Source organism: Hyaena hyaena, unplaced genomic scaffold (assembly GCF_003009895.1).
Source record: "Hyaena hyaena isolate Hyena2069 unplaced genomic scaffold, ASM300989v1 scaffold_158, whole genome shotgun sequence".
Classification (NCBI taxonomy): Eukaryota; Metazoa; Chordata; class Mammalia; order Carnivora; family Hyaenidae; genus Hyaena; species Hyaena hyaena.
Window position 1 is genome coordinate 395,917 of NW_024080790.1, and position 26,937 is coordinate 422,853.

The window sequence follows — 26,937 nt, forward strand, 5'->3', positions numbered from 1 at the left end:
TGAGCCAAAGTCAGATGCTTAACAACTGAACCATTCAGGAGCCCCTGCATTCTTTTTTTTTTTTTTTTAAGTCTTTTACTGTACAAAGGTTAGGAGGATATCCCCTGTATTATCATCCAGGAACTTTATTGTTTTGTTGTTGACATTTAAAACTACAACCCACCTGGAAAAAAAATTTTTTTTAATAGTGTGAGCTTGGGTCAAGTTTTGGTTTGGTTTTTAATTTTGTATCTTTCTTTCTTTAAAAAAATAATAATATCTGATTATAGCAGCACCATTTGCTGAAAAAATTAGGCCTCTTTACTCTTTTCTTTAGAGTCAACTTTCTCATGTACTAAGTGTCCAGATATATGGGAATCTGTTTCTGGGATCTCTATTCAATTCTATTGATTAATTTTTCTATCTTTCCATTAATATTTCACTTTCAGAGTAACTGCAGCTTTATAGAAGTCTTGACAGCCAGCACAGCCAGTCCTCCCTCTATGGAAGCTTGTTTGGGCTACTTCTAGCCCCTTGCATTTCCATGCACATTTTATTTTATAAAATTAATTAATTCAAAAATTTTTTAAATTTTTTGAGAGAGAGTGTGCACTCACAGGCAGGAGAGGGACAGAGAGAGAGAGAGAGAATGAATCTTAAGCAGCCTCCACACCCAGTGTGGAGCCTGACAAGGGGCTAGATCTCATCACCTCAAGATCATTACTTGAGCTGAAATCAAGAGTCTGATGCTCAACCAACTGAGCCACCCAGCTTGGAATCAGTTTGTCAAGTTCTCAAAAAAACTTACTGAATTTTGGGTTGGGATTGCATTGCCTCAATAGATCAGTTTGAAAAGAAATGAAATCTTTACAATACTGAGACTTCCAATCTATAAACATGGTATATGCCTCAATTTAATCACAAATTCTTTAATTTTAGGTACCTGGCTGGTTCAGTAGGTAGTGGATGCAACTCCTAATCTCAGGGTTGTGAGTTCAAGCCCCACATTGGATGTGGAGCCTACTTAAACATTTTTTTCAAGTAGTTCTTTATTTTCTCACAATAATATTTTAGGCCTTTTTGTATTTCTATAGTATATATACATTATGTTAGATGTGTTTACTATTTCTGATGCTTTTAAAAATACTGTATTTTTTCAAAATTTGTTTGTTGCTGCAATATATAAAAGCAATTGATTTTTGTATACCTGCCTTGCTTTCCCATTTTTACATACACAATCATTTGATCTATGGTAGTTTTGTTTCTTCCTTCCCAATCCCTTGTATAGTTTACTGGGCTTTTTTTTCTTATCTACTGTACAAGCTGCGATCACAAGTACAATGCTGAACACACGGGTGACAGTGGACACTATTGTTTTATTCCCAATCTCAAAAGGAAATCTTTCATCTTTCAATGCTAAGTACGATGCTTGTTGAAGAGGTTTGTTTGTTTTTGTGTATTTCTTTTAGTGGATCAAAAAAGTGCTATTTCTTAGTAAGAATTTTTTCATCAACAAATATTCAATGTCATCAAATACAGTTTCTATCAACATGGCCAGATGATTTTTCTCTTTTACTTTTCCTCATGTAATAAATCACTAATTGATTTATTAATGTTAAATCAAGTTAATATCCCTTGGTATTAACTGGAATGTCAATTTGTGATTTATTTTATATATTTTATATATTCCCAGATCCAGTTGGCTAATATTTTATTTGGGATTATCCAGCTATATGCCAGTATTTGTCATTTTGTGATTGGCCTATTTCACTCAGTATTAAATCCTCAAGGTTTATCCATGTTGTAGCATATGTGGAATTTCTTTCCTTTTTAAGGCTGAGTTTTATTTCATTGTATGTATATATCACATTTTGCTTATGCTTTCATCTGTCAATGGACACTTGGGTTTTTTCCATGTGTTTAGCTACTGTGAATAATGCTGCTATGAACATGGGTTTACAAATGTTTCTTCAAGACCTTGCTCTCAACTCATTTGGGTATATACCAAGAAGTAGAATTGCTCAGTCATATGGTAATTACAAAAATTTTTTGTGGGTTTGTGTGGCTCAGTCAGTTGAGCATTCGACTTTGGCTCAGGTCATGGTCTCACAGTTCATGAGTTCGAGCTCCACATTGGGCTAGCTGCTATCAGCTCAGAGCCCATTGTGGATCCTCTGTCCCTTTTTCACCACCCCTCTCCCACTTACTCTTTCTCAAAAATAAACAAACATTAACAAAAATTTTTTAAACTATCGTAGTTTTCCACAGCAGTCATATCATTCCTACCAACTGTGCACAAGAATTACAATTTCTCCATACTCTCATCACTATTTGTTGTTTTCTGTTGTCATTTTTTAAAATTATTATAGCCGTCCTAATGGGTGTGCAGTAGAATCTCCATGCAGTTTTGACTTATATGTCCCTAATGATTAGTGATGCTGAACATCTTTTCATGTGCTTATCGGTTGCTCATCTATGTTCTTTGAAGAAATATCTGAGTCCTTTGCCCAGTTTTGGATTGCGTTGTTTGATTTTTCAGTGTTGAGTTTTAGTTTTTTATATATTCTGGATATTAATTCCTTACCAGACATATGATTTGCATATATTTTCTCCCATTCTGTAGGTTGCCTTTTTACTCTATTGATAGTGTCTTTGGATGCACAATTTTTTTTTTAATTTTCATGAAATCCAATTTGTCTATTTTTCTCTTGTTATCTGTGCTTCTGGTGTCATATCCAAGAAATCACTGCTAAATCCAATGTCTTGAAGCTTTGCCATCTGTTTTCTTCTAAGGACTCTAGATGCTGGCGAGGATGTGGAGAAACGGGCACCCTCCTACACTGTTGGTGGGAATGTAAACTGGTACAGCCCCTCTGGAAAACAGTGTAGAGATTCATCAGGAAACTAACAATAGAACTCCCATAAGACCCAGCAATAGCACTGCTAGGAATTTACCCAAGGGATACAGAAATGCTGAGGCATAGGAGCACGTGTACCCCAATGTTCATAGCAGCACTCTCCACAATAGCTAAAACATGGAAAGGGCTTAAGTGTCCATCAACGGATGAATGGATCAAGAAGATGTGGTTTATCTATACCATGGAATACTACATGGCAATGAGAAACAATGAAATCTGGCCATGTGTAGCAACATGGATGGACCTTGAGGGTGTTATGCTGAGCGAAATAAGTCAGGCAGAGAAGGACAAATATCATATGTTTGCACGTATAGGAGGATTAGGAGGAACTTGACGGAGGAACAAGGGGGAGAAGAAGGGCGGAAATGGTGGGGGAAAGGGAGAGAGGCAAACCATGAGAGACTCTTGAATGCTGACAAAAACTGAGGACTGATGGATGTGGGGGGGACGGGGGTTGGCATGGAGGAGGACACTTGTGGGGATGAGCACTGAGTGTTATGTGGAAACTAATTTGACAATAAACTATTTGTAAAAAAAAAAAAAGTTTTATTGCTTTAGGTCTTACATTTAGGTCCTTGATCCACTTTGAGTTAATTTTTGTATGGTGTTGGGTAAAGGTCCAACTTCATTCTTTTGCATTGTGAATATCCAGTTTTCCCAGAACCATTTATTGACAAGACTGTCTGTCCTTGCCCCATTGAATGATCTTGGCACCCTTGTCAAAGATCATTTGACCATATATGCAAGCGTTTATTTCTGGGCCATATATTATATTCCATTGGCCTGCATGTTTGTGTTTATACCAATTCCACACTGTTTTGATTACTGTTGTTTTGTAGTTAATTTTGAAACCAGGAAGTGTGAAGCCTTCAGCTTCTTATTCTTTTTAAAGATGATTTTGGAGGCGCTTGGGTGGCTCAGTTCAGTAGGCGACTTCAATTCAGGTCACGATCTCACAGTTTTGGGTTCTAGCCCCGTGTAGGGCCCTGTGCTGACAGCTCAGAGCCTGGAGCCTGCTTCAGATTCTGTGTCTCCTCCCCCCACCCCAAAATAAATAAACACTAAAAAAACTTTTTTTTAATCTATGTGTCTATCTTTTACCAACAGTCTCGATTACTATAGCTATAAATAATAAGTCTTAAAATTATGTAGCCTGACTTCTCCCATTTTATTCTTCTTCAGAATTGTTGAGGCTCTTCTAGTTTGTTTTTTCATACAAACTTTAGGATATTGTCTATATCTACAAAGAATTACTAAGATTTTGATACGAATTCCATTAAGACTATCTGAATTTGGGGAGAATCAACATCTTCACTATGTAGAGTCTTCTAACCCACACTATTTCTCTACAAAGAAGTATTTATTTATTTATTATTTTTTAATGGGGGGGCAGAGAGAGATGGAGACAGGGGATCCTGAGTGGGCTCTGTGCTGACAGTAGAAAGCCAATGCAGGGCTCCAACTCCAAGTCATGACTTGTGAGATCATGACCCAAGGCCAAGTGGAAGGCTCAACCAATTGAGCCACCTAGCTGATCATCCTTGATTGTTTTTATCAGTGTTGTATACTTTTTACCATACAAGTACTGTACTTTTTTGTTGTTGTTATAATTACACCTAAGTGTTCCGTATTTTTGGAGCACTTTAAAAGGTACTGTTTTAAATTCTGGTGTTCACTGATAATATTTAGAAATTCAATTAATTTGTATATGTTTTCCTTGTATACTGTAACCTTGCCAAACTCCTGTATTAGTTCTAGTTTTTCTGTTGATTCCTTGGGATTTTCTATGAAGACAATTATGTCATATGCATATAGGGACCATTTTTTTCTTCTTCGTTGATTTGTATGCCTTTTATTTTCTACCATAATGTCCAGCACTGTTCTTGTTCCCAATCTTAAAGGGAAAGCATTCAATCTTTCACCATTAAGTATGATTTTATCTGTAGACCTTTATAGATGATGCTCTATTTTTTGAGTTTTTATCATGAATGGATGTTAAATTTTGTCAAATGCTTTTTCTACATTGATAAATATGACCATGTGATTTTTCTTCTTTACCATGTTAATATGATGAATCAGGCTGATTAACTTTCAGTTAAACCAGCTTTATATCCTCAGAATAAATTCCCCTTGATTATGGCATATAATTCTTTTTATATCTTGCTTAATTCTATTTTCTAATATTTTGTTAAGAATTTTGTATCTATATTTATGAGAGATATTGGTCTGTATTTTTTGTGTATTTGTCCAGTTTCAGTATCATAGTAATATTAGTTTCATAAAATGAATGGGAGGGAAATAAAACACATGTTCGTCTCAATTGATGCAGAAAAAGTGCTTGACAAAATTCAGTATCCTTTCCTAATAAAAACAAATAAATGGATTGGAAGAATTAAATAGTTAAAATTTCAGTAATACCCAAAGTGATCTACTATTCAGTGCACAGGCAACAAAAGAAAAAACATATTGATTGGACTTTATATCAAAATTAAAAACTTTTGTGCACCAAAAGGACAGTGTCAATACACTAAAAAGGCAACCCACAGAATGGGAGAAAATATTTGCAAATCGTGTATCTGATAAGGTATTAATATCCAGAATACATAAAGAACCCCTACAACTCAGACCAAAACAAAACACCCAACTAAAATAATGGGTAAAAGACTTAAATAGACATTTCTTCAATGAAGAATACAGATGCTCTATAAACACAGCAAAAGATATTCAGCATCACTAATAATTAGGGAAACATAAACTAAAGGATGTGGAAAAATTAAAATCTGTGTACATTGCTAGTGGGAATGATGCAGTCACTGGAAAATATGGCAATTCCTCAAGAAAGTAAACAGAATTACCATATAATATAGCAATCACACTTCTACTTCCCAAAAGTGTTGAAAGCAGAGACTTGAACAGGTATTTGTACACATAGCAGCAGTGTTCAAAATTGCCAAAAGTTAAAAACAAGTCACTTACCCTCAGGTGAAGGCATAAACAAAATGTGGGATATACATACAATGGAATTTTATTCAGCCTTTAAAACCATGAAATCCTGGGGCACCTGGGTTGGGTATCTGACTCTTGATACTTCAGCTCAGGTAACAATCCCGATGTTGTCTGATCGAGCTTCACCTTGGGTTCCATGCCAAATGTGGAGCCTGCTTAAGATTCTTTCTCTCTGTCTCCTTTCTGCCCTTCACCCTCACTCATGCTCTCTCTCAACTAAATAAATATATATATTAAAAAGTATCAAATACTTTTTTCAATGTTTATTTCTTTTTGATAAAGAGAGAGTGGGGGAGGGGCAGAGGGGGGCAGAGGAGCTGGAGCAGACTCTGCACTGACAGCAGAGAGTCCGATGTGGTGCTTCAACTCATGAACCATGCGTTCATGACCTAAGCCGAAGTTGGAGGATTAACTGACTGAGTCACCCAGGTGCCCCCAAAAGTATGAAATTCTGAATTATTTTACAACATGGATGAAATCTTGAAGCCATTAGGCTAAGTGAAATAAGCCAGACACAAAAGGACAAAAATTATGATTCCACTTATATGAGGAACCTAGAATAGTCAATTCATAGAGAAAGAAAGTCAGAAGAGTGGTTATCTGGGGCTAGCTGAGGAATGGGTAGTTATTGCTTAATATGTACTGATTTTCAGTTTGAGGTGACGAAAAAGTTCTGGGGACGGATAGTGGTGATGGTTGCACAATAATGTGAATGTGCTTAATGCCACTGAACTGTACACTTAAAAATGTTTAAAATGGTAAATTTCATGATATGTACGTCCTACTAAAATAAACTTGATACACAATTTCATATACAAAGTCACATACTCAGTTTTTTTTTACTCTAGTGGATTACTTACATTAAGTAACAAGATGAAAATAACTGCTTGACTATCTCAAAACTAGCTTTCTCTCTGATCAATTGTTCCTTGGATGCCCCCTCTGACTCTTCTGGAATCGCCCAAGGTTATCTGTCTTACCTACCTCCTCAACAATCAGTAGTTGTCATTCAAGGCAAGCAGCTAACTGTAGCTACCACAAAGTCCACAAAGCTGGGATAAAGCCCTGCAGTTCCCCCACAACATATACTTTATCCAGACTCCCAAAGCAATGCAAGGAAAGCAGGGAGAGACTACTAGAGTTTGAAAACTTTTATGTATAAATTTAACATAGGCATAATTCAAGTTATTTAAGCAGTGGCTCTCACACTTTAACATACACCTTAATTGTCCAAAGTCTCCGTTAAAACACAGGTTGCTGCCCATCATACTCCCCAAGAGTTTCTCGTTCTCTAAGTCTGGGATGGGGCCCAAAAATTTCTATTTCCAACAAGTTTCCAGGCAATGCTGGGAACTGCTGGCACAGGAACCACACTGGAGAACCACCAAAGAGTATATTCAGAAATGTAATTCTATCTGACCCCAGAGAAGGATCAAAGGGAACAAGAAATGTAAAGAGAGTTGCCATTTCCTCGCCCCCCCGCCCCCGATTTGTCATTTCTTAAAAAAAATATTTTTTTTTCTAAACATTCGGGAAAATGAAAATTTAAATACCCAAATAGATACTGAATTTTATGGATGAAAAAAGTATATATTAACAGTGACAGTTCATTGCTACCAATTACTCAAGATTTAAAAAAAACATTTTCCACTGTCTTCTTTTTCTCTATGTTCCTTGAGCCGATTTCGGAACTTAGGGGAAAAAAATGGTATGTATGTGGTCAAAAGCTTTACTAGAGAGACTTCAAGGTCTATAATTCTATGAAAAGGCAGCAAACAGCAAGCAATTGAGAAGGCAGAGCACTAGCTGCGTCCGAGCCAGGGTGAGGATAGCACTGCCAGGGAGAGGGGAGTACCAGGCAGCTTCTCAGAGGCAGTAGCCATCTGGTCCCAAACTAAAGAATTTCAATGAGGCAACAGAGAAACTCAGGAGTTATTACAAAACACAGGACAGCCTCTGATTCCCCACCTGAACACAATGGTGTTCTTATAATGGTGTTCTTGTACTCCATTGTACTTGTCCCAGTGGAGTCTGGGTGGACCCTCTGATCCTATCAAAGCTTATGGGTGTTATTTTTTAATGGTTTGCCCTGAAGTTTTCACAAGGAATTCTCATTGAAGATTCTGCAGGGGGTGAGAGAAGGGTGAAGGGGAAAATCTTGTTGTCTGATGCTGGGCTGACTAAAACATGTACCTTACAGTGCTGAAATAAATAGGCAAGATGTTTTCCTTTTTACTTCCTAGAAGTACCACCATGAAACAAACCACCATGAAAATATGTTTAGTGTCTCAGTTAAGGAAAAGTGGTAATGTGTAAAATTAATTAGGACAACGTGATCACCATATTTTCATAGGCATCTTCCCCAAGAATATAGCTCAGGTTTTACCTTTCAGCTATGACAAGGGTCACAAACTCAGATACCTATAGGGAACCACTGGCAACTTATAATAATTGAAGAATATATATTGATAATGAATATATTGAATAAAAAATAATTGAATATATAATAATTGGATTGAGTTTAATAATGATAAACAATTGAAGTGATCATGACCAAAGAAAATTCAAATGCCAGAAATAGAAACAAATATTATTTTTAATAAACTATGATTTAGACCTGTAACCTAATAAGCATTTATGATATTAGAGATGATAAATATGAAACTGACAAAATACAAATTAAAAAATAGGAACTCTTAATTATTAAGGTTTTCTTGTAGCTCACAACACCTTTGACCTAAACCCAAAAATCTGACACCCTTTCCCTTGTACCAAGATGTCAATGTAGTTAGAATTGCATGCAATGTGTAATAAATATGTACTCATCCCTGAATCCTTGAACTAAAAGTAGTTTTTTTTAAAAAATTGAGTTTCATAAGAGAAAACAATTTTTCTTAAACACAGATACTTTCAAACAAAAATGAAATTTTTGCACAGTAAGTTTTGAATTTCAGGTAATTTGAAGGTACTTGGATTCGGTTGCCCCAATGTTATAATATTTAGTTGTTTTGGTTTTTTTTTTTTTTTTTAATTTTAGGGGCGCCTGGGTGGCTCAGTCGGTTAAGCATCCGACTTTGGCTCAGGTCATGATCTCACGGTTCGTGGGTTTGAGCCCTGCGTCGGGCTCTGTGCTGACAGCTAGCTCAAAGCCTGGAGCCTGCTTCAGATTCTGTGTCTCCCTCTCTCTCTGACCCTTCCCTGCTCATGCTGTTTCTCTGTCTCTGTCTCTCTCTCTCAGAAATAAATAAAACCTTAAAAATTAAAAAAAAATTATTTTAGAGAGACAGAACATGATGAGCAGGGAAGAGGGGCAGAGGGAGAGAGAGAATCTCAAGCAGACTCCATGTTCAGCACGGAGTACAATGTGACTCCATGACCCTGGGGTCATAGCCTGAGCTGAAACCAAGAGTCAGATGCTCAATTGACTAAGCCACCCAGGCACCTCTAGAATATTTAGTTTTTCATACTTTCATTTGTAGTATCTATTCACATTATTACTATTAACTAAGAAATGTTATGGGGTGCCTGGGTGGCTCAATCGTTGAACATCCAACTCTTGACTTTGGCTCAGGTCATGGTCCCAGGGTCGTGGGACCAAGCTCCACATCATGCTCTGTGCTCAGCATAGAGCCTGCTCAAGATTCTCTCTCTCTCCCCCTGCCCCTCTCCCCTGCTCAAGTTCTCTCTCTCTTTCAAAAAAAATAAAAATAAAAAAGCCACTTTGGGATTCAGTCTTAAATTCTACCATTTTGGGAATTAAGTTAAGACCATAATTTTCATTGCTGGAAACCAACTTTACCATATGAAGATGATCCGGATTATTCCTTACCAAATGTTTGCCAAAAAACATATATTTACTAAAATAGGAAAACTGAATCACATAAACGTGGTACTTTGAATACCCCCAAAGAAGTATTTGCAGTATTTACTTGAGCTATAATTCAACCAAAAAAGCCAAATATTTAAGCCATTCATCACTGGTAAACTGAGACAAAGATTTTCTCTTGGATAACAAGTACAGAATGATTTCTCTTAACAGTGAAAAAAGCATTTTCAGCCCTAAACTGCATAGAGGAGACTAGAGTTGTACAAACCACAAATCATGCAAAGCCTCGAAACACCTAAAGTTCAAGAATCAGTATCCAGTTTATGGTGATAAACTATGATATTCATTGCATTTCTAAGCTTTTGGCCTGTAACTATTCCTAGTGACATCTACAATAAACCAATTATTAAATCTATGTCTTGTCCTTCCAACATGTCACTAATATGTCCAATGTTAACCCCAACTATTCACCATTCCAGGAGCACTATCTATCATCAAGCTAACATATTTTTAAACTATTTTCAGTAAATTTTGACAGACTTTTCTAATGTACATAAGTGAGTCACTTGTACTGGCCTAAAAGTTCTTCAACTCATTAAAATTTTCAAACAACAAGTATTATCTATATATGTATTTTCATGAGGTTAAATTGAAAATGCCATAAATAATTTAAAATAGAATATAATCTGCTTTTAACTCCTCAACCATATCTTCAGTATGCTATGAAATAATATTTCCAATAATATTTCATTTATTTCCTTTTTTTTTTTCTGTTTGAGGTACATACTTTCTGCTCTATTCAAAAGGTATTGCTTGAGGAACTTACCATTTATATAAGGTATTGATACCTGGGAATCTTCTATTTTTACCAAATAAATAACTACATATCATAATGACATCCCTTACTTAATGAATACTTGTTACAGTGCTTCCTATGTGGGGTTGGTTTTAAAATGGCATCTTAATTTGCATTCTTTTGACATAGACATATTGTTTGCATATTAAAACACAGGAATATTTAGACAGGCACACAAACCTCTTTCCTTTTTTTTAAAAAAAAAGTTTACCTATTAATTTTTGAAAGAGAGAGAGTGCAAGGAGGGAGGGGCAGAGAGAGAGAGAGAGAGAGAGAGAGAGAGAATCCCAAGCAGGCTCCACACTGTCAGCACAGAGACCTATGCAGAGCTTGAACTAACTGTGAGATCATGACCTGTGCCAAAATCAAGAGACTGAGCCCCCTAGGCACCCTTTTCTATTTTTTTTTTTAATATAAAAAGGACTTTTTCTTTCCCCACTTTTGAAAGACAAATGGATTTAAAATATACAGCCTTTCCATCTTAAAGCTATAGTGGACAAACAGCAGCAGAAGTACAAAGGATAAATGACAGACGGATACTTCACCTAGATACGGGGGCAAGAGGCAATGGTGGGGATGGTCTAGATGGAGAGTACGTGCCTCGCTAAAAGGGACAGGTGCTCTCTAGCTCCAGCCTAAGTAGCCATGTGCTAATGTAATTAACCTCAGTGTACTCAGAGCTTCCAAGTCTTTAAACACTGGAAATGCAGATTGTGCTTGTATGTGTGTGTGTGTATGTGTGTGTGTGTGTGTGTGTGTGTGTGAAGCCGCTTTATTTTAAAGTGTTGGCAACTAATTTAAAAACATATAAAGCACTGTGAGGGCCCAACAAATGTTGAAAGCCCGTTAATTTGGGACACCTTTTCCTCTATCCACCCTCCCCTAACCCATCATGAAATTGAAGTCCTACCAACATCAATCAATCAATATTCTTAGTAAACTAGTAAAGCAAACAGTAGTCTTTTCACCAAAAATGGCCTTCCCTCTTTGGCTGGAGCTTCAGTCTTCTACCAAACCTTGGTTAACTGCCCAGAACTCCCAGGTGCATCTAAAAAGCTTAAGTTTTTTGTTTTTGCTTTTTAAATGTCCTTACCTCCTAACTTTTGGTCATCCAAACTGTCCTTGTTCTAAGAAAACTAAGTGCAAAATGGAGCTGTTTATTTCTTGTAAACTATGCCCATAGAGATAAACAAACTAACAAATAATTTGTCATCTGGGATGAGAAATTCTTTTTTTTAATTTTTTAAAATGTTTTTAATTTATTTCTGAGAGAGAGAGAGACAGTGTGAGCAGGGGAGGGTCAGAGAAAGAGGGAGACACAGAATCTGAAGCAGACTCCAAGCTCTGAGCTAGCTGTCAGCACAGAGCCGGATGCAAGGCTTGAACCCATAAACCGTGAGATCATGATCTGAGCCAAAGTCAGACGCTTAACCGACTGAGCCACCCAGGCGCCCTTTCTTTTCTTTTTTTAAAAATTTATTTATTTAAATTCAAGTTACTTAACATACAGTATAGTATTGGTTTCAGGAGTAGAACCTAGAGATTGGGATGAGAAATTCTAGTTCTGTTTCTGTAACCTGTTTGTGTCAAAACTCTTAAATACATGGCACATATTCTATCTCTCTACTTTAGAAGAAATTAGCCATTCCATCTGTCTTCTTGAAAACTGAAAAAAGGGGCGCCTGGGTGGCTTAGTCGGTTAAGCGTCCGACTTTCGCTTAGGTCATGATCTCGCGGTTCGTGGGTTCGAGCCCCGCGTCGGGCTCTGTGCTGACTGCCAGCTCAGAGCCTGGAGCCTGTTTTGGTCTGTGACTCCCTCTCTCTCTGACCCTCCCCTGCTCATGCTGACTCTCTCTCTCTCCTAGAAATAAATAAAACATTAAAAAAAAATTACTTTAAAAAAAAAGAATCTTGATGAAAAAGGAAAGTTTAAAAAAAATGTTGCTATGTTGCACAATATTAACATACTCACTTGTACACCTAAAAAAGGTTGAGAGGGTAACCTTTATGTGTGTTGTTGACCACAGTTTNCCCCGCGTCGGGCTCTGTGCTGACTGCCAGCTCAGAGCCTGGAGCCTGTTTTGGTCTGTGACTCCCTCTCTCTCTGACCCTCCCCTGCTCATGCTCTCTCTCTCTCTCTCTCCTAGAAATAAAAAAGAAAAAAAAAAGAAAAGTGAAAAAAACCTATAGAACAAAAATGCCAAAACAACTATGTCATTTAAAATAAAGAATAAAGGGGCACTGGGTGGTTCATTTGGTTAAGCATCCAACTCTTGATTTCATCTTAGGTCATGATCTCACAGTTCTTGAGATCAAGCAACAAGTTGGGCTCTGGGCTGACGGAGAGGAGACTGCTTGGGGTTCTCTGTCTCCCTCTCTCTCTGCTCTTCCCCCTTTTACACTCTCATATACTCACTCTCAAAAATAAATAAAAAATATTTAAAAAATAAAATAAAGAAGGATGAAATTTTTTTATTTTTTATTTTTTATTTTTATTTTTGAGAAAGAGAGCGCAAACAGGGAAGGAGCAGAGAGAGGGAAAGGGAGAGGAAGAGCAAGAGAATCCCAAGCAGGCTCTCCCTACTCTCAGTGTGGAGCCTGATGCAGGGCTAGAACTCACAAACCATTAGATCATAAACTGAGCTGAAACCAAGAGTTGGAGACTTAACTGAGTGGGCCACCCAGGTGCCCCTGGATGAAAAAAAAATTTTAAGGAAGCAGAGATTTTATGTGTCATATTCTCCAATCATTCAATAAAATTTCACATAATAAAAGAATTTCAAATTCATAAATACTTGGAAATTAACATACTGCTAAATAATCTTTGGATCAACAAAATCAGAACTGAAATTATAAACCATTTAAAAGGTGATGAAAAGGAAAAATTTTAGACCAATGAGCTACCACTCTACGAGCTAAAATAGTCCTCAGAGGAAATTATAAAGCCTTCATCATTAAATAGGGCTTTAAAAATTATTATTCAAAGGAAGGAAAAAGGATAAAAAGGAAAAAACAGTACAAAGCAGGAATTAATACAGATGAACTTAAGGGTAACTTTTAAAAATAACAGCAAGGATATATAAATACAAAAGCTTGTCCTCTGAAAGGACAATAAAACAAAATTCTAATTTTGGCAGAGTGGAGGAAGAAGACGGTTGAATAAAAACGCATAGGATCAGGGGCGCCTGGGTGGCTTAGTCGGTTAAGCGTCCGACTTTCGCTTGGGTCATGGTCTCGCGGTTCGTGGGTTTGAGCCCCGCGTCGGGCTCTGTGCTGACTGCCAGCTCGGAGCCTGGAGCCTGTTTCAGTCTGTGACTCCCTCTCTCTCTGACCCTCCCCTGCTCGCGCTGTCTCTCTCTCTCTCTCCTAGAAATAAAGCATTAAAAATTAAAAAAAAAAAATGCATAGGATCAGAAACAAGAAAAGAGATACCAAAGAGCTTTAGTAACCTGCAAGAGAATGTTACATGCAACTCCACAGCAAAAATTTAAAAATCAAAATAAAATGAATGACTTGTTAGCAAGGTATGAATTATAAAAATTGACTCCAGAAGTAATAGAATATCTGAATAGATGAGTGACTATAAAAGAGGAAAACCTCGGGCACCTGGGTGGCTCAGTTGGTTAAGCATCTGAATTCGGCTCATGATCTTACAGTTTGTGGGTTTGAGCTCACGTCGGGCTCTGTGCTGACTACTCAGAACCTGGAGCCTGTTTCAGATTCTGTGTCTCCCTCTGTCTCTCTGCCCCTCCTCCCCTCTGTCTCTCTCTCTCTCTTTCTGTCTCTCAAAAATAAATAAACATTAAAAATTTTTTTAATAAAATACAAAATTAAAAAAAGAAAAACTCGGGTGTTATATCTATATATGATAACATATAAGGAGCATGAAGAAAAGAATAGCAAACAATACAATTGCTACACATATATTGCTAATATAGTATACATTACATTGCTAATATAAGATTACAATGTTAAGATGCAGAGCATAAGAGGGGAAAGACTAACCAAAATGTGACTGTTAAAAAATGTCAGTATGCTCACACATATGTAAAATTAAACATATGCATGTGTATATACATAAAGAGATGTATGAAAGATGATAATCAGAATTTTCATGGTGGTTACGTTAAGATGAAAGGATGAAGATGAAGGCATATCCCTGTTTTCAGATACACGTCTCATTCCCATCTTCCTTGGCCCCTGATGCGAGCAAATACCGAGTAGAGGGTGAGGGGAGGACAGTATTGATGAAATGGTTTTCTTTTCAAAGTCCTCTCCATTTTCTTAAGGGAGTGCTGCTCAAAAGTGAACACACATCAGAATCAGTCTAAGCGCTTGCTAAAACAGATTTCTGGGCCCCACCGAGTTTCTTAATTACTACATTTGAGGTGAGGCCCAAGAACTTGCATTTTTAATCAGTCCCCAGGGGATACTGATACTGCTGCCTCAGGGCATACTTTGGGAATCACTGTCCTAAGAAAACTGTATCAGTATTCTAAAAGTTTGTTAAAATTGCTTTCGTCTCCTATTCTATTCTTTTTTGCTGTTTAAATTTTTCTATTATCATTTTACTGAAGTGTTGAGAATTCTTAAATATTGTCTTTTCAAGTTTCTGAAATCTAGCTTAAGGTGTTCACTATAATAATAACAATTATCGTCTGACACTTGGTACAGATTAGGCAATCTGTTCAATAATTCACTACATTACCTCATTTAATCCTCATAAAACCCTGTGAGGTTGGTACTATTGTTAGACCAATTTTACAGACGAGGGAACTGAATTTAGAGTGTGTGCTCTTACTTAGTATACTCTACTACAGTAAAACTAATGGTTCAAAGGGGCGCCTGGGTGGCTCAGTCGGTTGAGTGGCCGACTTCGGCTCAGGTCATGGTCTCAGTTCATGGGTTTGAGCCCTGCGTCAGGCTCTATGCTGACAGCTAGCTCAGAGTCTGGAGCCTGTTTCAGATTCTGTGTCTCCCTTTCTCTCTGACCCTCTCCCATTCATGTTCGGTCTCTCTGTCTCAAAAATAAACTATATAAAAATTTTTTAAAAAACCAAAAAACTAATGGTTAAAAAATCAACAAAACTATAGCAAACTAGTAATATTTGTAATGAGATAAAGCATGGTAACACCTTCTTTCAATGATTATGAGGTATCACCTATAGGTGCCCAAATTTTGGATCAAACACTGCTACTATTTACACAATTTGCAGTTCTGACCATAAGGTATTTGCAGATGGCAAAGGGTAAAAAACATTTGTATACTCATTGCTAAACACACCTGGGTAATATAGAAATAAGACAAATTTTTTAAATTCCTAAGCAATTTTGAAAAAATGGGATCCGTCTTTGTTAGAGTATGGGCTGCTACAACAATGGCCCCAAAATAAGATGGCTCAAATAAGATCAGAGTATGTTTCATTCCCAATTCATGGTCATAGGCTATTAGTTTTGATCTGTGATGCTAAGTCCCCAGTTCCTTCCATCTTGTCCCTCACATTATCTAGTCTGCATAGTTGAAGTTAGCTCACTACCTTCCAGCCCACAGGCAGAAAGAAGAGGAGGGGAGAGCAAACTCAGTCCTCTGAAAGCATGCTTTCTCAACAAGGACAATATCACCTCTGAGGGGCAAAAGCTGATTCTTGAGGGATAGAAGGGCAAAACAATGTTAGTCTTTTTATGGATAAAGCGCATATATTCGTAGGAAGTACATAAACAGATATACAATATATATGTGCTATTAAAATTTCATGGCAGAAATTGGGGGGGGGTGGAGCCTAAAAAGGCTCCTCATGGCAGTGATAATAAAAAAAGATTGAGATAATCTGTGTTAAAGGCAAGTACAAGAAGTTGCACACATCGCTTACATCTCTTCTGCTCCCAAGAACTTAGACACAAAGATAAACCTAGCTGCTAGGGAATCTAGGGAACAGATTCTAGCTGGGTGACTACTGGCCCAGTGTAAACTCAGTTTCTTCCTATTTGACCCTCTCCATCAGGAGGCTTGAGTGTTCTCATGACATGACAGTTGGTTTCTCTCAGAGAATCCAAGAAACTACAGAGGAAGTAGCCAGGTCTTTTACAACCAAACCTTGGAATCCACACATTGCCGTGTCTACTACAAATACATAGCTATACAGACCAATCCTGACACGATGTGGGAGGACCCTACATAAGGGTGTGAATACCAGGAGGCTAGATCTAGGGATCCTCTAGGATACTGGCTTTTTATTTGGAAGTATAAACAGAAGTATTCATGTTCGTATAACTGAAAAAATCACTCTGGTTCAATTCTAGTTTTCCTTCAAGGTCCTGATGAAATGATAACTTCCTAGCCAGACTTCACTGCTTCCTCCTTTGTGATTCTAAATCACATTATTCTCATCTTTGGTGCAGTACCAATTACACTGTATAATGACTCACTATGTACAAGGCTGTCTCTCCAATGGGAATACAAAACTGAGATTTACTTATTTTGATACCTTCCAAACTCATGACAGTGTTGAACTTTAAATAAATAAATAAATATTTCAGCCACTGTCAGTGCCTGACAGGGAAACCAGCCTGGGACCAAGACAAGAAGCCTTCTAAATTATCTATTTAGCTCATCACTGATTTGCCTTATACACCTAAACAATGTGCGTAAAACAAACCCAGAATACAACTTTATGCATTTCAATAAGAAGATTAACTTCTCTGTTGACCAGAATTTGCATATAAATAACAAGCAAACTATTTACAGGAGCAGGCAAATTAAAATCTAAGCATCCCTAGATGAGTTTGATAGGAGAAAATGTGTGCTTCAATGGAAAGTGATCTTTGTTTAGATCACACCTTTCCAGATTATCTGATTCCAGCCTTTCACTGCTGTTGAACTATCATACTTTATTAGTTTATACTGAAGAAAAGCTAGAGCAATGTAAAATAACTCTTGTCTCGAGGCCTGTAAATTATGTCTGGGGGACGTTCAAGTGACTCCTTTCTACTATGAAAGAGGCCAGTTCTGCTTTCATTTACACATTCATTTCCATTTTGCTGATCTATAAATATGTCTGTTCTCTGGCTTCTCCCTTTGAACTCCTTGTAACATCTTACTGTTTCCCTCATTTAAGTAATGAGTTCAATAAAATCTTTAACCTTTGTTCATCTTATATTTGTGTGAGAATCGTGATTTTACGTATTCTTTAAAAATGCCCTTCAACAGCCCATATATACAGGAGAAGAGGGATTGGTTGGGTGACCTTAACCAAAGTAAAAAAGCACAGACCAGAATTACACAAACCTGGTTTCAAATCCTGACTCTTTGAAGCGCTAGAGACCACTGCACTTTGCACCCCCAGGGACATGCCATTCACACTGCAGTTTCTATGAATGGTGCCTCCCTGCTTAGCACTTGGCATAGGTCTGCACTGCATACATGGCAGTGCCCCTTCCACTGCAAGAGCAATTTGTGTGCATGGTGTGTGTCTTAGCAGAGAGCCTGTCCCTTGTCTTTGCCTTGGTGACAGATGAGATGTTTTATGAACCAATAATACACATAATTGTGCTTACCTGTCATAAGTAAGTAGACAGCATGGGAGTAGAAATGACATAAGGGAAAGAGATAAGAGTGGCTTTTAAATGATAGTAGCTTTGATCAGCACTGTCCAATAGAAAGTTCTGTAGTGATGGAAATGTTCTTGAAATGTGCTGTCCAATAGAACAGTCACTACTCACACATGGGTTATTGAGCATTTGAAATGTTGTTAGTGTGACTGAGGAACTCAAGTTTTAATTTTAATTTAATTTTAATTAATTTGTACTTAATAGATGTAGCTAGTGGCTACCATATTGGACAAAACTAGTACTGATATTAGTAGAAAAACATATTTCTAGACTCAGAAAAATGGGAGATATAAGTCCCTCAAGCTTTTTGGTGCAAAGACCCACATATTTAAAAAGCATAGAAAAGATATCACTTTTTTATGGCTGAGTAATATTCATGTGTGTGTGTGTGTGTCCCACATCTTTTTTTTTTTTAAGTTTATTTATTTATTTTGAGAGGGAGACAGGTGCCTGGGTGGCTCAGTGGGTTAGGTGTCCAACTTCAGCTCAGGTCATGATCTGATGGTTTGTGGGTTCATGCCCCGCGTTGGGCTCTGTGCTGACAGCTCAGAGCCTGGAGCCTGCTTCAGATTCTGTATCTCCCTCTCTCTCTGACCCTCCCCTGCTCACACTGTCTCTCTCTCTCTCAGAAATAAATGTTAAAAAAACATTAAAAGAGAGGGGGAGAGCACGCAGAAGGGGCATGGAGAGAAAGAGCAAGAGCTGCGTGAGAGAATCCCAGGAAGGCTTTACACCATCAGCACAGAGCCCAATGAGGGCTCAAACCCACAAGCTGCTAGGTCATGACCTGAGCTGAAATCAAGAGTTGGAGGCTCAAGAAACTGAGCTACCCAGGTTCCCCTACCACATCTTCTTTACCCATTCATCTATCAGTGGACACCTTGATTGCTTCCATATCTTGGCTATTGTAAATCATGCTGCAATAAGGGAAATGGGTGAAATAGATAAAGGGGATTAAGAGGTACAAAATTCCAGTTATAGAATAGTCACAGAGATGAAAAATACATCAAAGGGAATATAGTCAATAATATTGTATTGACATTATATGGTGACAGATGGTGAATACTGCTTATCATGATGAGCATGGAGTAATGTATAGAATTGACAAATCAATATGTTGTACACCTGAAGCTAATATAATATTGTGTCAATTATATTTCAGTAATAAAAAATTGTGACACACACAAAAGTAATAAAAAATAAAAACCACTGGGACTCCAAAGAACTTTTATTTCTATGGGTTATATCTACCAATAATTATTATCTTAAGAAAATTCAATTGCATAATGAAGGAATTAAGCACATCCTGCTTGACTCCCCTGGAAGAGGATTCTAGGAAGTTTCTGCCTCGTTTCCTCTGGACCTCACTCCACGTTCTTTTTCCTTTTGCTGATTTTGCTTTAAAGCCTTTCACAGAAATAAATCATAGCTATGAGTATGACCATATGCTGAGTCCAATGAATCTTCCTAGTGAATCACTGAACCTGGAGGTGATCTTGGGGACTCTAGACACAGTCCCCTTCATTGGCCCTGCTCCCAGAATGTCAAAACCCAGAATTCTATCCCACACTGCAAGGGACTAGAGACTTCTCCCTGAAGAAACTGAAAAATGAAGAGAAAAAAGGACTCCAAAGGGTAGAAACAAGGAAAAAAAAAAAAAGCAAAGTTCAAAAGTAAAACTACAATTAATATTTTTAAAAAGATAAGAAAATACATTACATTTATAAAGAGTAGGAGATGCTATAAAGAGAAGCAATCAGAGAATAAGAAAGAACAATACAAAACTGAAAATACAATAAAATGGAATTCTGAATAAAATGGCTAGAAGATACAGTTGAAAACCTGTCAAGAGCAGTTAGGGATAAAAAGAGAAAGAAATAAAAACAAAAGAAAGAAGAAAATTGACGGATCAATCCAAAATCCAACTAAAAAAGAAAAAAAGAGTGAGAGAGAACAGAATAAATGGGAAGAAATTATTAAAGTAATAAATTTCACCACATCACACACAAAATAGAGGCCTCAAGTTGAAAGAGCTCACCAAAGGCGCCTGGGTGGCTCAGTCAGTTAAGTGGCCGACTTTGGCTCAGGGCATGATCCCATGGCTTGTGGGTTCGAGCCCCACGTCAGGCTCTGTGCTGGCAGCTTGGAGCCTGGAGCCTGCTTCAGATTTTGTGTCTCCTTCTCTCTGTACCTCCCCGCTCACACTCTTTCTCTCTCTCTCTCAAAAAAAATAAAATAATAAACACTAAAAAAAAAAAAAAAAATTGAAGGAGCTCACCAAGTGCAGAGCACAGTTAATGAAAAAAGGAATCACGCCAAGGTCACCAAATCATGAGATTTCAGGATACCAGAGAGAAGATTCTAAAAAGCTTTCAGAAAGGAAAAACAATATAAAGGGATACAAAACTTAATGATATCAGATTCCTTTACAATAATACTGACAATAGACACTTTAAGATTAAATCTTAACCATTCTGAGGAAATTCATACTAAGCCGAACTGCAATTCAATACCTCAGCCATAAGAAAAACATCTTAAGATACGGAAGTTGAAAATGTATCTTTTCTCAGAAAGTAAATGCACCAAGTGCTTGAGTGAAATGATTGAGTCAACCAAAACCGGACCTAGGTAAAAGGATCCAAACCAGGAGAGAGGTGAAACAGGACTATAGCTATAAACCAAAAACCCAGAGAACTTGATCTTCTAGTCTTTCTATTCAGACTTTCATTTTGGCTATCTTACTTCTAATTTCATAAAACACTTTCTTGTCCTCTAATTGTTTCTTTCCATAGCATCCAAATCCTATTTTATGGGTATAATCTCTATTTTTTTAAATCTATTTAAAGATACTAAGTTTTAGGTTGATTGCAAAACTGAAAACATACTAGATGTACGTGAAGAAGGAGACCTGTGGGAAAGAAGTCTTAAGAGAAAAATGAAGTTGATAGATTCTTGCATTTGCTTGAGCATTTGACAGTATTTTAAGTACTTGGGAAAAAGCACAGCTTAATAGAAAATTAGGTAAATGAAAAAAGCAATCTTACCTTACCCTTTGGCTCAAAGGCTTTCATATTTACCTAATCACAATAATATAAAACCTAACTACTGATTTAACTAATTATTGAGATAAAATCTCAATTAAGAGGATGGAGGAGATAGAAGTAAATACAGAGTACAGGAGCTAAATCCTTACCATAATATATCAATTCTCATTTTAATATAAAAATTAAATGATATCTAAATCATTCAAGTCAAGAAGTAGTTATAAAGTATACTTACATATTAAGACTTTAAGAGATAAATACTAGAAGAAAAAATTAAGAGCCGAAAGTAGTTGCCTCAAAGAAGAAAAACAAGGACTTAGGAGGAATGAACATGTATCTCATATTTTTGTGGCAAATTTTTAAGAACTGCTTTACTTTGTTCAATGATATATATGTTACTTTGATTTTAAAGTGAAATTTTAAAAATAATTCAATGGTAATTAAACCAGAAACATTTACAGTTCCATATGCCATGTTTCCTCTTCACTTAGCAAGAGCACCTTGTACTCAACACCCCAACCAGTAAGAAAGCTCTTCTTTTAATTGTTTTGAAAAAGTACTTCTTCTTTCTTTATTCTCTTTTTATGTTCTAGGCACTTTTTTGAAAAAAACTTTTGTTGAGGATGCTGTCTATGTACTGATATGAAAAAATCTCCATGATACACTGTCAAGTGAAAAAAAGCAAAGAAAAAAAATGGCCAATATATCCAAGAGGGGAACAACGTAGATCTGTTTTGGCTTGGATATGCATAAAATATCTCTAGAATGAAAAGCAGTAAACTAGTAATAATCATTACCCAAGGTAGGTGAATTGGAGAAATGGGAATTCAGGAGCTGAGGAACATGGAAAGAGGGAGACTTTCTATTGTACACCTTTTTTTTACATTTTGATCTTCAACCTTATAAAATAATTGTCTACTCAAAATTTTTTTTTTACTTTCAAGTCATCCCTCATTTTATTGGTATGAAATTACAATCTTATCGAACTTGCACATGTTTACACACCAACTTGAAAGTTAATTACCAGGCTTTTAATCATCACAACAATAAATCTATTAACCTATGTTAAGATTAAAAAGGCTCAGATAAAACAGAATAAACCTTGTGGATAAGCAAGGACATATGGATAATTCCCATTCATCTCTAGGGATTTGATGATTATTTAAAAGACCGAATGCTTTCAATGCCTAGGTATGTAAATATAGTCTTTGCTTTTTTCCTCCTTTAAACCTAGCTCAAGGGTTGTTAAATTTTACAATACAGAAGACTTTCTCCCAAACTGACAAGGCTGAATATTCAATCAAGCATAATCTTTACTGTACATCAGAATCTTCTTATACTTCTTTTTTTTTTAATGTTTATTTATTTTTGAGAGAGAAAGAGAGCACAAGCAGGGGAGAGACAGAGAGAGGAAGGCAGAATCTGAAGCAAGCTCCAGGCTCTGAGCTGTCAGCACAGAGCCCAAGGCAGGCCTAGAACACATGGACTGCGATATTATGACCTGAGCCAAAGTCAGATGCTTAATGGACTAAACCACCCAGGCACCCCAGAATCTTCTGATACTTCTTTTAACCAAAAGGGGAAAACATTCATACTTTTTAAGTATTCTTTTTTACCCTATCATATTATGACTATCTTGATTTTCTCAAATTTTTTCTACAAAATGATTAGCAATGGCTGCATAAGTTAATATTATATTAATATATTAATTAATACATTATACTAATTATTCCATTGTATAGATATTCTCTATCTATATTTTACCATTTCCCTATTTTGGGACATGGAGTGTTTTCAAAGTTTCACCATCATAAGCAACATCACAACAAACATCCCAGTAACTAACCCTATGTACATATCCACTATTATTTCCTTAGAATAAATTCCTAGAGGTAAGATTGCTGGGTCAAAATGTATCTAAAAATTCAAGAATTTTAACAACTGTGGGCAAAATGCCCTCCAAAAACCTATTTAACTATAAATGGGAAATTAAATTTATAAGGTACTTAAGGGAAAGGACAGAGGATTCTTAACCAGTTCAATCTGTGAGTCTTCAGATACCCCCAATGAATCTCCAAATCTCAAACTCCAAAATGTTGCACAAGTAACATGTGAAAAAAGTAAAAAAAAAAAAAAAAAAGGGGTGATGAACTTTGATATTAAAATCATAGCTTTTACATGAATGCTGCAAGAAATGTAAAGGCTTCAGAGAAAGAGGAAAAAGAACTCTTAGCAATGACACATCACTGAAAAATGGCAGACTCAAGTTCTCGAAGCCTTCCAATTCAATGTCATTTTAAAAGGTCATCATATTTACTGTTAGTAGTTATAACAGTCAAAATTTTAAAGCACTTATCATCATATCCGTATCTTGAAGGAGAACATGTCATAATAGTTTCTGTTGGTATTGACATTTCAATGGAGAAAAGTTAACATTTTAATACAACCAATAAGCGCCCCCCCCCCGCCCCCCGAAGCTGCATATTCAACACCGTAATTTAACACCATTCAAAATTTGGAACCTGGGGACGCCTGGCTGGCTCAGTCGGTTAAGCCTCTCACTTCCGCTCAGGTCATGATCTCATAGTTTGTGGGTTCGAGCCCCATGAGGGCTCTGTGCTGACACAGCTCAGAGCCTGGAGCCTGCTTCCGATTCTATGTCTCCCTCTCTCTGACTCTCCCCTGCTCATGCTGCCTCTCTCTCTCTCTCAGAAATAAATAAAAAACATTAAAAAAAAATTGAACCTGGAGATGTAATTGTGGGTCAAAGCAGATCTAAGTAAACTGGGAAAAAATAATCTTTCAAAATCGATGACTCAAAATACTATATGTGGGTTTTTCTTTCATTTTTCTATATTTTGCAAAATTTCCTTAATAAAAGTGTATAAACATAAATTAAGGAAGCCCAAACTAATTATTTAGGAGACAAAAGTGTTAGTGTTGCATTCAAACTATCACCCTGAGATCAAAAAGTATTTTTGGATGAGATACAGCATATCATACAATTCTAGAAATCATAAGGAACATAATAATGTAACTTTCTTAAAAAAGAGCAACCCCAACAAATTCTATAAACCATACTATTCTCATAGATCAGAATTGAGTAAGTTTTCCTCACCACAACAAAACATCCCCAGAGGCAAAAGGTAAAGAATTACTGCATGTGATAGCTCACTCACTTCTCCTCTCTAAAATACACTTACAATAAAACAAAATGAAATGAAATAAAAGAAAAGAAAATACACTTAAAGTTAAAATAAGAAGTCACTAAGAATCCTGATAACTAGGAACAGCAAAACACTACCCAAGTCTTTAAAGCATATGGAAAAAAAGATACACAGCAAAGATGAATTAACGATGCCTTTTGATTTTACAAGACAATTCACAGACATTCACAATTTTCAAGGATGCCTTTAAAGTATTTACACTTTTCCTAATTACTAAATAAAATAGAGGTACATTTTTATTTTCCAACCCCCTAATAAGAACAATAATTACAGTATTCTCCAATCTCCAATATGCCCCCTTTTTTTTTTTAATGTTTTCTTTATTTCTAGGAGAGAGAGAGACAGCGTGAGCAGAGGAGGGTCAGAGAGAGAGGGAGTCACAGACTGAAACAGGCTCCAGGCTCTGAGCTGGCAGTCAGCACAGAGCCCGAAGCGGGGCTCGAACCCACGAACCGCGAGATCATGACCCAAGCGAAAGTCGGACGCTTAACCGACTAAGCCACCCAGGCGCCCCTCCAATATGCCCTTTAAAAAAAATCCATAATCTTTCAATCCTTGGAAGAGAGCAGACTAAATTCCAGCACCTTTTTCTCAAGCCAGGAATTCCTTTTTCCTAATCCTTAGGGTATAAGAAATAGACACGCCTTTTCAACTCAAACTAACCAACCCGGTCTTGGGAAAGAGCAAAGCAAGCTTGAAACAATGCCACCAGAACTCGGACCTAGAAAAAAGCGCCAAGAAGCATGACAACACTGGACGTTCCATTCTGCAAAATGTTTATCATTCTCCTCCACTCCCGACTCGCATCAACTCGCACATAAGTCACAAAGATTGGGAGACGGTAGTACCGCACTGGTGCTGGGTTGTCAGAACAATTCACCTAAAAACTAAGCTGCGGTTCAACCTGCTCCAGCTCGAAGACCGGAGGCCAACTCAGGCCACAGGAAGAAAAGAGCCGATGCTGGTACGAAGAGCCCCCCAGGCTGGGACGTGATCAGTGTCCTAACAGGTATGCAGCGCGCCTCTCTGGAGACTCCTGGAACGTACAAATCGCTGCAATAAACAGCCTGCGGGGCGGGCGTACTCTCGTTCTCCCGGGGCGGCGCGACAGCCTCAGGGCTCCGGGACCGCCCGGAGTCCGCAGGCCAAGCGGGGCTCCGGGGCGTGGCGGATTCCCCTCTGCTATCTAGAGGGCTGGGGGCGGGACTGCACTCCCTATTTACATCATTCCAAAGTCTGGAACCTGGGTATGCAGTTGTGGGTGAAAGCAAACCTAAGCAAACTCGAAAAACAAAATCCCTCAAAACAGAGGACTCAAAACAAAAATTTTTTGATGACTCAAAATACTATGCATGTTTTCTTTTTTTTTCTGCACTTTGAGAAATTCCTTTCATTAAAAAATCTATTTGCTCTAAAATAAGAAAGCTCAAACTTATTATTTGGGGAAAACAGTGTCAATGTTGCATTCAAATGACTATTATCCTGATATCAAAAACTATTGTTGGATGAGATACAGCATATTATGCAATTCTACATTATAATTTTTTTTTCTTAAAAGAAAACCTTTTAAAAGTGCCGGAGTTCGTCCGCGTTGTTTCTCTGGTTGAGAAGCAACCACACTATTGGAAGACTTATCACCACCGCCCGGCGCCCTGCAGCGTAAAGGAGCATTTACTTAAGCGTGGTCTCCCAAGACTCTCCGGCACAGCGCCGCGTCCACAGAGCCTGTCCAGACCCGGGGGGAGAGCTGCTGGGACCGCGAAGCCGAGCGACAAGTGCCGGAGAGGCGTCCCACGGCTATTCGCAGACCCGCTGGCGTCTCCGCACACAAAACTTGAGCAGCGCTGAAGACCGGCCTACTGAGGAGTGACAGTCACGAGAGAGCGGGAGGCGGGGGAGGGGAGGATAAGAAAGGAAGCAAAATCTGGACCCGCACCCCGCGACATGAAGATGCCTTGGCGCGGACCCCGCGGGCCTACCCGCCCTTGCCAGCCCACCCACTGCTCCAGAGGACGGACTAGGGCAGGGAGCCCAGGGGGCAAAGGAAGCGCTCACCGCTTCAGATGGTCCGAAGCCCGCTGAGCTGCGGGGGTCGCGGAGACCAAGGTTGGCGGAGCGGCCCCGGCGGCAGCTCGGGTTGCAGCCCCGGCGGGAACCGGGTCCCGGGGCATTGCCGGCTGTCCCCACGGCACCCGCGCGGCTCTGAACGCTGGGCGCACACCTCCCCCTTCGGCCCCAGGGCATAGGGCACCACGCGGAAAGCCCCGCCCGCTCCGGAGGATGGCCAATGGGCGCGAAGCGCGGGAAGCTGGGGGCGGGGCCGTAGCGGCCGCGCAGTCCTGCGACGCCTGGGGCGCCGCAGCCTTCACCAACCCGTGGAGAGCAGTCCAGGTTTCCGAGTCTCCCGCCTAGGAAACGTGTGTCAGGTGAGTGTGGAGGGGCCAGAGGATACATATTCCCCAAATAAAAGATC

General features: G+C 38.2%; 1 protein-coding gene across 6 annotated transcripts in view; it reads right to left on the bottom strand.

Moving 5' to 3' along the window:
• The window catches only part of ZNF638 (zinc finger protein 638), a 128,283-nt gene extending 101,600 nt beyond the window's left edge, over positions 1–26,683 (bottom strand). For 4 of the 6 annotated variants that reach the window (XM_039239525.1, XM_039239528.1, XM_039239524.1 and 1 more), the window contains exon 1: positions 26,520–26,682. In XM_039239525.1, coding sequence (XP_039095456.1) covers positions 26,520–26,635 — 116 coding nt within the window. In that variant the 5' untranslated portion in view covers positions 26,636–26,682. Of the gene's footprint in view, positions 1–26,519 lie in introns of all 6 variants that reach the window. The other 2 variants (XM_039239523.1, XM_039239526.1) reach the window with 1 other exon arrangement.
• Between the last annotated feature and the right edge of the window lie 254 nt (positions 26,684–26,937).